This window comes from Drosophila innubila (genome assembly GCF_004354385.1).
Source record: "Drosophila innubila isolate TH190305 chromosome 3R unlocalized genomic scaffold, UK_Dinn_1.0 2_E_3R, whole genome shotgun sequence".
NCBI classification, from domain to species: Eukaryota; Metazoa; Arthropoda; class Insecta; order Diptera; family Drosophilidae; genus Drosophila; species Drosophila innubila.
The window spans coordinates 21691188-21702697 of NW_022995380.1; the positions used below are offsets into that span (position 1 = coordinate 21691188).

General features: G+C 34.0%; 2 protein-coding genes across 2 annotated transcripts; both read right to left on the bottom strand.

Moving 5' to 3' along the window:
- Window positions 1-2374: 2374 nt before the first annotated feature.
- Window positions 2375-2931, bottom strand: LOC117791812. Its single transcript, XM_034631702.1, has 2 exons — window positions 2839-2931; window positions 2375-2781 (listed from the first exon to the last, which is right to left on the bottom strand). Exons 1-2 carry the CDS (start codon window positions 2929-2931, stop codon window positions 2500-2502), a joined length of 375 nt encoding a protein of 124 aa, XP_034487593.1. The 3' UTR covers window positions 2375-2499.
- A 2137-nt stretch (window positions 2932-5068) lies between these two features.
- LOC117791555 lies at window positions 5069-5638 on the bottom strand. The gene has a single exon (XM_034631340.1). It carries the CDS (start codon window positions 5575-5577, stop codon window positions 5131-5133), a length of 447 nt encoding a protein of 148 aa, XP_034487231.1. The 5' UTR covers window positions 5578-5638; the 3' UTR covers window positions 5069-5130.
- Window positions 5639-11510: the final 5872 nt, after the last annotated feature.

Below are 11510 nucleotides of genomic sequence, written 5' to 3' on the forward strand. Positions count from 1 at the left end.
ATTTTATAACGTGAGGTTAGCTGAAATAAAGTGAAATTGTGAAAAATGCGCAAAATTGCGCAACTTGAGCTAATTAGTACAAATTCAGAATTGATTTCTCTACAAAATGCATATAGTCGCATTGCTAGCATATGCTAGCAAAATTAGTTACGGCTTTTCAAAGTTAAAATTTCATCGAATAAAATTTTTAACGAGTCAATTCTTTAAATTACAAAAAACTATACATTCCACTTTGATTTTTAACAATGGAGATAAATAAACACAAAGTACAAGCCATAATGAATATAATCCATGATAAATTTTTTTAAAAAAGCTTCTTAGCTAGTGCCACCAAGTAATTAAACTTTACCTACAAAATTACAATAAGAGTTTCATGTGCACTTTGTTCAAATCAACTCTGTTTCACAGCTGATTGCTAAACAGTGTTGGAAAATGTGAAAATTTTGGTTATGCAACATTTGAGGTGGAAGTATTTTGAATGCATCGCCATAAAAAAAACGTTAATTTGAACAACTTTAAGAAACGACTTTTTTCCAAAATAATCGTCATCCGGACCATAGTGGGTTGTCAGGTGCACTCAAACAGTGTTTGCTCGTTGCATAGTTTCAGGCGTTCAACTTTTGTAGGTCGTCGAAAATCGAATGTCATATTGCAAAAGCCAAATACATTTGAAAAGCTTGACGAAGGTTACAAGGTCTTAACATTGATTTTGATTTTTGACAATAGTTGTATATACTTTCCTATGCGTATATTCGCGTGTGTGTGTGTGTGCGTGTGTGAACACATATGTGGCACTGGCATTTCAACTTTGAAGGACTTTCAAAGTATGTGTTTTTCTTGCCCAAATTGACACTAGAGACGGTTGCTAAGAGCAATATAACACACCTAGGCATACATATATTATGCTGAGTTGTACCCTATTTTAGATTGATTTTAATGTTGTTATGATTTTAAAAGATACTTCCGTTTTTTATTTATTTTGATATTAAAAATATTCCCTTAATCGAAAGATATAATTTATTGCGAAAGAATTTTATAATTTAGTGCTGGAATGTAACTGCCAAAGTTTTGGCAATAGTTTTTTTTTTTAAATTCACATGAAAACGTGTCGAAAAACAAGCAAACTTAAAATTTAGATTTGAGTTGACGTGGCGATTTAAAGCTGCGCATTTCCACAACTTTAAATCTGATTATGGAAATTCCATTATAACTTTTATGGGCTCGGAAAATGTTAGAAAAACACGCACCCTGCTAAAGTGGGACGGAAATCGAGTTAGTTGAAGGCGGGTCGCAATGGTGCGAAGTGCAGCTGCAGTTGCAGCCACAGCCAAAACGGATGCGGAAATGTGACGTAAATAAATACCGCAGTAACACGCACATTCCTCAACAACAGCAGCAACAACGACAACAAATACAAACACAAAAATAAAAATACGAAAACAACAAGTGCAGATGTTGCAAAATTTAAAAATAAACATTTTGATGCATGCTGGCAAATTTACACAAACAAATTTTTGCGCACAAAGTTTGGCTCAATTGCGGTTGCTTTTGCTATTTTTGTTTATGGCTGTTGTTTTTGTTATTGTTATTATTTTTTGTATGCGCCACGCAATGTGCACCAATTAATTTATGCAAATTGTAGTTTAGTTTAGCGCACAAGACTTTAATTAAAATATGGCAAGCCTATGGTTAGGCAAATTTCGGAAATCCCTTTAAATTACTTCATATTTAGCCACAGCTATTGATTATTTTTAAAAATGTGTTAAATATATATAATTAAGATTGAATTGCAATCCATATTCAAGCATATGTCGTTCTATATCAGCTGTGTTTTGGTTTTCATTTCAATTTCCCGCGTTTGCGAATTAAATCCATGTCAATCAATCATTTTTAGATGTTCCCGATTTCGCAAATTGTTTGTTATTGCTCATATTTCATTTGTTGTGTACACAAATTCAGCATGCGTTTATTCCACTGACCGATTCTTTAAAACGCATAAAACATGTCGTATGTTGTTGATAAACGGAAAATTCAAAATTGACTAGATGACAATTTGAAAATGACACGTGTCAATGTGTGTCTGCCTCTTGCTCTTAGTTTAGCTAAAAATGAATTAAATTAAAAAATATATTCAGTTACATAATAGTTTGTATGGGTATATTCGTGATTGGCATCAATAGCCGAGATGATATTGCAATTTTCGACTTTTTGTACGTTTGACTGAAAGGATCTCAGAGATGGTGAGAGCTAGAAGTACCAAATTTATTATGTAGGCTCCTCATATGTGCAGAAGATCATATTTAGTTCAAATTTCGTGATGTCACACCTACAAATCCAAAAAAATAATTTTTTAAAATTAATTAAAAAAGTAATGTCCATTGGCGAAAAAATACGAATTATTTATATTTAAATTTTATAAAAAAATTAATGCACATTGGTGTTGTATACATATGAAAAGAAATTCACTTCTAAAAATTCACCTACAGTATTTATTAATTTTTAATTGTCAGATGCTGTTGCACTGACAGCGATATATTTGCGTCCCTTGATTGTAACAATCTGCATTATGGGTGGTGTATTTAAGGCAGGGACTGTAGCAAGGACAGGTGCTGGGGCAGGTGTAGGAGCAGGGGAAGATACAGTTGCTGCAAGTGGCAGACTTTGTGATGTCATCAATTCAGCTTCTTCCTTGGGTTTATTCAGCTGAACTTTTGCCGTCTCACGCTGCATTTCTTTGCCTTCTTCTTGCCTCACCCGTTCGTCCCTTGTCTTGGTGCATTTCTAAAAGTAGACATCTCAACAGCTCATACATTTGATTGTAAATAATTGATAACTTACTGGACATAGATATATATCCTTAAGAGTTATTAGATCTTTGACAACCTTACGGGTTCTTTTATTGCACTGGGAGCAGACGGAAAATGGAGCCATAACCTCTAAGCACACGTTACTTGCAATAAAATGATAAATAGTTTTGGTAAACGCACAAAAGGATGTTATAGGGTTGTCAATTAATCTTGGTTTCTTGTTTGTTGTGAATATTTGAAATTTAACTGCCAATAGAATGGATAAATCGATGGTTCTCTGATTATTTCCACTATAACTTGAACGCATTTTGATTTGTTTACCTTTGCCAAATTGGCCAACTTTCTAAGTGCTTGCATTTGCATTTATCAAACGAGCTGAATGCATTATTGCTGCCCAAAATTTCTTAAAAATGGCTTGGCAACTGCATCCGCTGATGGCCTGTGTAATGACCTTTGATGTCAGCTGCCGTTGATGTTGCTGGTTTAGTCAGGGCTCGTATTCGCATTAACGCCATTAGGCCAATTTGGCAGTTTGCCCTGACAAAATGCACACAAAAAACTTTTACAAAGGTAACAAAAGGCGCGGCGCAAATGGAAGTCAAACTGCAGTCAGCGGGTTCTCTATCACCCAGTTACCCCATTCCATTCCCCTGCCACCCTGTAACAACCTCTAGAGTGCTGTTACACATATCAATGCAAGTTCAAATAAAAGTCAAGTGGGGAAAAACAAGGAGCACAAGAAAAAAAAAAAATAAAAATAAAAAAAATAAATGTCTGCAGCTGCCACAGTCGCATTTGTTTCTTGTTTGTTTCCATGGCTGCAACATTTCTCTTCGTTAACCCAAGTTGGCTTTAATTACGATCCCAACAAGCTAGCTCGCAACTGTGTCCTGGCATTTAACGGGCACTTTTGCATTGTTCCCCTTTGCTGCATGCCTCAATTTATGTTCATTTGAAAGCCCTTTTACTATCCACTCATCCTGCAAGCACTTTTGCCAGAGACACATTCCAATGACCAACAACAGCTGTAGCTGCTTTAAAGCAACACTGGCTTCCAACTGTATTTGGTTATTTATTACCTGCCAAACGCTATGAATTGACATTGCTCACGGTTATATCTTTACCAGTTTTTACCAGTTTTTGTATGGTGTTTTTTAACCTTAGCAGCTAAAGGTGAGCTTAAAAGTATTTGCAATTCCCTCTTAGATTAAAATAAGCAAAGTGGTTCTGATTGCTGATTGAGAGAATTTGATATTAAAGCGAACTCCCCTAGCTATGCTTGTTGCATAAATAAAACTGACACTCCCAATAGATTGCCAAATAAATGCTGTACTTATCCCTGGATTGCTGTGAAATTTTCAGAATATATAGATGAAATACAAAAGAGCATAAAACTAAACTTTGTCTTTATCAATTTTAATTGATTTAATATACATTAAATGCATACAAATTACGTACCAAAATTTATTTATAGCTCCAAACAATTTTACTCTTATCTTAATTAACTTGTTACTACTGAAAACTATTTATTCACAAATAATAGAAAAATACTTTAGCCATTTCACAGAATATACTTTGTTGCTTTTTTGTTTATTATAACTTGATATTTGTAGTTCCATGCGAGTTAAGTTGTTCTTAAAGGGACTTTATATCACATACAAAGCCCAATTGGATCAGTGTCAATCGATCGTGAAATCGATCTATCGATCGTAGTGGCGTCAACTTTATTCATTTATCGTTTCAATTCCATTATGGTCATATTGAAGCTGTGACGTCAGCTTTGACCAAATTGAATGTAATGAACAGACAAAAGCATTTGATTTATTAGTTTAGTCATTAAACAAATTGCCGAACAATGACATGTGCTTTGCATATATGCATATAGTGTATTCTATGAACTGGACAATGTAGTTACCAGCACTTATTTATGTAGATTGATATTTATATGTGATAAACACAGCCATTGACGCAAGTTTGAATAAACATTTTCATTACCAAAATGTACACAACTCCCAAAGGACATCAACAGGCTGTAGTTCCGTTCCTTTCGCTTTCCCTTGGTTGAAAATGCAATCACTTTGCTTCAATTGGTTTTTGAACCGTTATCCTCCGATGATTCATCCCCATGCATTGTAATTTATTGCCAACCATTGGTATATCGAACTATTGGCGAACTAAAAGGGTTTAGTATAAACTTTAAATGATTATGTCATTTTAATAAGTAGATAAATAAAATTTAATTGACTAACTATGTATGACAGTTTTAATGAGTTGATTTATGAATGAAATTAATTACAAATGTACGGAGTGAGTAAAAATAGTGTTAAATTTCGGTAACATAAGACAGTCTCGTATCCTCGAGTACATCACTTATATCCATCCTGTGTATGTCTATATCAAAGTAGTTCTCCTCCGTTTGGTATGGTACAAAATAACCGTAAGTCAACTTCTCTTGAATGAGAATTTCGTTTTGAAATTTCTCTCTGATCTTCTGAAAGAGTTCGACCTTATTTCGGCGTCGTCTTTGCTCCTCCTCGATAACCCGACGGAATGTATCTTCCATTCTCAGATAATACGTGTTGTTTTGGCTCATACTAACAATTGCGGCCTTCACATGGTCAATGGTTATGTTCATATTCTCCATGCCCCGCTTGTTCGTCCAAATGATAACGCATCGTTCACAGAGACCGACAACAAAGTTGGTCACTTTCTTGGGGCACATCTCGCATTTGATTGCTGACAATAGATGATCCCTCCGATATAAATTCATTATTTTAAGAACGAAACTTTGGTTGTTGTGTCAAGAAAATTTGAGAAGAACTGTAGAGCACATGTGTGTGTGTGTGTGTGAGTCAGAATGTTTGACAAGAGCTTCATGTGGAAGCAAGGGATGCGTTCAACTAATATTTTGATAGCTGTTCCTTACTGTGATTCATGTTATATTGTGTGATTAAAAAAGGATTACAAAATCATTATTAGGCTTATAATTCTTAATTTTTATAAAATATAATTTATAATCAATATGAGACTCAAATTGCAATTAATAACAAATAAAAATACAATTCTTATTTAAATTTATCATAAGTAAGATAGTCTAAGGGCTGGATTTTTAATGTCTATTTAAGGGGTTTTATAACTTTACAACAGATATTTTTACGTAAAATGTATAGAAATCAATGTCAAATTTGAATTTATCTATATTATTAAATTTAAGGAGACATTGAAAACCTGGCCCTAAATGTATTTGGTACACTTTTTATTTAAAACTGATTAGATAACACATTTTAGTGCTGAACGTGTCCACTGCAATTATAATTGATAATTATCAGTGTTGCAAAAGTTTTATATTTGCTAACAGTTGCATTTAAGCATATTTGAATTAATGGAAGAGAATTAATTAATTTTGTTAAGAAGAAAAGAGTTAAATTATGTTTAAGATCTGAAATGTCTATAGCATACCATTATTCTAAAAACTTAAAAGTATAACTGTCTGCTGTCTGTATAGAATCGATTATTTTTACACATAGGAGTTATAAAGACTTGATGGCAGCCTAATCAAATGCCAAAATTCATGACATGTCAATAAAATAAATATAAATCTTAAACTGTTTGACAACTATTGATTTACGCATGGCAACGTTTATGCAGCTGCAATAAGTAATTAACTAGCTCAAATATTTACATAAATAACTGTTTGTATTATCTTATCATCAATTGGTTAATTTATGAGGTAATTGCATAATAATAATTCAAAGTTTAATTTGATTTAACGTTTTAAAGCTTTAAGGTTGTATTTATTATCTCAATTCTACGCCATAGAAATCCAGTTGAATGTGTTTCTTCAGTTAAAGAGGAACTGACTTTAAATATTAGCCAATTTTTCCTAGTAATCAATTTTATTATTAGGGCCTTGGCTACTTGCGGGACTCTTTGACATGCCAGGCTGGAGCCCAACTGGGGCCAAGCTTTGGAGCTCTTTTTGTTTCCAACAAAATTCGTTTAATTTCTTAAATTGAAATTATGGTAATTTCCTGTAGTCATGCAAACCTTTAGCACCGCATTTCGTGTCTGATCAGAGGGGGCAGGGAGGCGTGGCCGAGGGGAGGACAGGAAGGTGCTTGTAGCTAGCCAAAAGTCAAGTTCATAAATTTAAAGCGAAAAGTGTTGAAGAGAAGTTGTCGCTTTTTGGGGCATATTTTCTTTGCTCCTTCACTTGAGTTTGACAGCCAATGAACATTTGTGGGGTCACTGGGGGCGGTTGGGGGGTAGACTGTTGGGTCACATTGGGGTTTCGTCATTGAAGTGCCGTTTTCAAGGCTGGCAAGTTAATCGATAATAACTGGTTACCAATTCATTGCCCAGTGGGTTGCAATGTCAGCTGCGAATCACTATTTACAATGGGAATCATTCAACCGTTGATTTATGATTTACATGCGCAATTAACGCCACACCCTAAGCCGACAAAAATGACACATTATTGTACTCAATTGTCGTGTATCAGCATCGCAATGTCAGTGCGCCCACACAATTTTCCAAATAATCGTGGGGAAAATGCCACACAGGAGAGGGAAACAAAAGAGCCAATGGCAATGGCAACTTGTTAAGCTTGTTGTTCTCTCAATTGCGCCCTTTAGTGGCGTTTCACTCGAATCTCACCTCACCTCACCTCACCTAACCTCGCCTCGTCTCTGCTCCGAATCCCTCAATCTCCATATCACAATCCCCGACTCGAATAACAGGAGCCCCAGCAAACCGTTTGCCATTTGCATGGTCCGTAAGTCTGGCCGGTATGCGATTGTGAGTGGGCGGCTTTTGGATACCTGTTGAGAAGTGTAGCACCTCACCTGGGGGGCTTTTTTCGATTTGTAAGAGCAGCAGGTAGCTTCGCAGTCATGTTCAGCATGATTTGCACGATTACTGGGCGTCACCCGATGGCCCATTTTTGAAGGCTGAAAAAGGGCCTAACTGCTCTACTCCATTCACCATACTCCACACTTCATATTAATCGGCAATAGAAGGAGAAACAAAAAGCTGAGCGTTTGCCTCAACTCAAAAATGTTCAGCAAACCGCTAAATTGCAGTTAAAATACTTGGTTTTAAAATGCCAAATAAAGCAGCCAATGGACTGAATATTTTTGGGATTTATCACAAAAGGGCTTCTGGTTTTAATTAGCTCAGTAGTTGCCTTTTATTGTTTAAAAGATATACAATTTAAGCATATTTCGAAGAGCTCGTTATTGAGTTGTGAGTGCTATTTTTAACGTATACTTAATAATAATTTTAATAAGAGCTTGAACTTGAGATTTTTTATTTTATTATTATATTTTATTAATTTATTTGGTCCAATCCTACATATGACTTTTTATTTATAAGCTCAACTCAATACGAATTGGCTAAGAAAACAATAAAAGGGTAAATATTGATCGATCATCTATACTTAAAGGTTTATTAAAGTGTATGAAAAGTATAGGAAGGTGTAAAACATAGGAAATTTGATTTTAAACTTGATTTGAAAACTCAAACCTTTTTTAGGCTCAGTTTTTCCAATGTATTTGTAAAATTAGGGTCTTGCCCTAATCGAAGTAGTTGAAATTTTGTTCATAGTTATGGCATATTTGTGCCAAATTCCAAACTTACTCGACTTCCTCAACAACCGCACTAACCATAACCGCACTATCTAGTCAAGCAAACTCACTTTTCGATTTGAATGGGAACCCCAAGCAAACAACTTTGACGTTTTGAAACACACAAAAACCTCGACTATGGCGCTACATATTCGTCGGGGGTTGCGGGGCGGCAAGCAGAAGGCTATCAAAAGGTGGAAGAGTGTGCACACACATGAACGCATGGCCCATAAACTAGTTAGTTCGGGTAGGTGGGGCAGGTGGGATGCCTGCGATTGCTGTGGAGGCGCCTCGCATTGCAGCTCCACTGTAAACATCATCATTGGGGTAGGCAGATATGTAGGGGAACCAGAACTGACTGGGATGACTGTGGACGACTGCCTACATTATCTCTCTAGTTTGTTCATGTGTGTGTTTGATGTGTGTGTGTGTGTGTGTTACCCAACGACTGTGTCTATTTCCATGCGTTGCTTTTTGACGCCAACATCGCCGTTGGATGCCTTTGATTTCATTTCACTTCATTTCATTTTGTTGTCGAGGGAGCAAAACCCGCGACTGTGGCAACTCGTATGGGTTGCCATCCCACATCTAACGGAATCAACCGCCCGGAATTGCGGACGACGATGTTTTCTGATATGCTTTCGTTGTTGTCGTTGTTGTTGTTGTTGCTCTTGTTGCTCTTGTTGCTCTTGTTAGTTAAGTGTACGCCATTTTGTTACATAGAAAATTCATAGGATTTCTGTAATTCACTTCGTGGCAGTTGTTAATGCTATTGTTGTTACGATGTATCTGCTCACGCTTGATTTTATTTGTTTTCGCCTGTACTTGACGAATGACACTGGCTGAAAGACTACACTGAACGTTAAAGATTATTATTTTCAAAGTACACAACGCCAATAATTCTATTTGAAATGTAACAGAAATGGATGACTAGCGCACAGTACCTTTTTAAATTCTCATTTCTGTCGCTACTCAACACTGAAGCTAATGCTGTTTCACTTACACTCACAGCTCATCTGTTATTTTTTTTTTTCGCCTTAATTTATATTTTTTTGGGTTTACTTTAGGGTCAAAAAATAAAGGATTTCCATTGATATAAATCCAAATTTTTTAATGTGCTTTGTGGGCTGTAAAATGTTTTTAATCAATTGAGAAAGAAAAGAAAACTCGTTCATTGCATTTTTCTGTCAATAATATTTCTCGTTTATTTTTCAATATGCGCCTAGTTCTATTATTATTATGTTTTTCGATTATTTCTCTCTTCATTATATATAAATAAATTTTATTGTTCATTGTGTGTGTTGTGTCATTTCAATGCTTACCATTTTTATTATTATTCATTTTATTTGTTTGTTCTTTGTTTTTGAAATTGTTTATTGTTTACTGTTAATTTTTATACGCTTTTTTTGTTCTTATTTGTATATTCGATTTCCGTATTTTTGTATTCAAATTGCTTGTAAACTAAATACCTATCAAATTTGTTATTAAACCATAGTCTCATCAAAGCCAATTTGTAAAAAAGTGTGCAAGTGTTCAATTTTTTTTATTTTTTTATTATTCATACTTCGATTGCACATGTATGTACTTATGTATGTTTGTATGCATCTATATGTATTTATGTAACAACGAAATAATTAACGAGCATGTTCAACATGAAGCGTGAGTATAAAATTGATATTATGTAGTATGTATTTATTTTAATTTCATATCATTTTTTAATTCAACTGTTGCTTCTTTGAGGCATATTCATTTGCAATGCGCTGCTTTCTTAGTTTTAGTACACAATGTTTAGCTTGTTGTAAGTATTTGTCTTTCCGTGTATTATCAAATGATTTCGATTAGCTTACCTATAAAATTATACATATATCGCCTTTTATTGAATTTATCTTAATTTATTTACAGTATTTTGCTATTATATTTGCTTTTATTATTTTTGTTTCTTAACTATGAACATTTTGATATTATCATTATCATATAGTTGCTTTCTGCTGTCACTATTATTTCCCCAGCTTAACATTCACATTTATCTATATTCCAACCATTTCTGCGCCAATCTAAACACTAAATGTTAACATTCTATATCCCATCATTTTATTATTATTGTTATAATCATAATCACCATTCTCATTTCGTACAGGGCGCAGAAGTTCTATGAGCGGTATCGAAACATATCGAAAATACAAAAACTCAAACGAAAATCGAATTGTTTGCAAACTCAATGTTTGATCTAAGTATTTTATAGAAATTATATTGTCAAGCACAATTGGGTATATATAAATGTTTGATTTGATTTTCAGAAATAAAACTTTTGTATTTAAAGCAATTGAAAATTCAATTTTAAAGCTACTTGAGTCCCAATGCAAATTGTTGAAGCAGGAATCTTATTTGTCAACTTGAATAACAGAGCTTTGAAAGCACAATGAAGTCTTAAGTGAGATTAAATTCATTGTGTGAATCGTTGTATTTATCTCACTTAAGCCTTATTATTCCTAATTCGGTTAATCGAATAATCAACTTGTAACACTGGACATCATGAATAAAATAAACTTGATTTGTTTTAACAATTAACCATTTATAATTCATATTGAACCGAATCTTTGTATGGAATTGCTTTTGTTTGATTGATTTAATTCAAATATGTATGCTAAAATTGGTTGTTTAACCATGCAATAATATTTTCATTATACCTAAGAAATATTAATGTGATCACAGTCAAAAACAATAATGAACTATGCCTGAAAACATTATACTATACAAATGGATTTATATACAAAAGAGTTTCCGTTTAATGACTGCTTTCGATTGAACAAAATTGGTATGGAGCATAAACAATAAAATTTTAGGCCTAAGATTAAATATTTTTAACTTTTTTAAAATAATTTTTCTTTACCAAATTCTTGTCATCATCATTGGGGCACTTTGTGAGGGCGAATTAGCTTTGTCTTCTACTGAAGTGGAGACAATGGCTATTATACGAGTCTATAATCAGCTCAAATTCTGAAATAATTATTTCAGTGCTATACAAATTATAATACCCTTATAAATGAAAATGTTTACCTAATTATTAAATAAATATTGA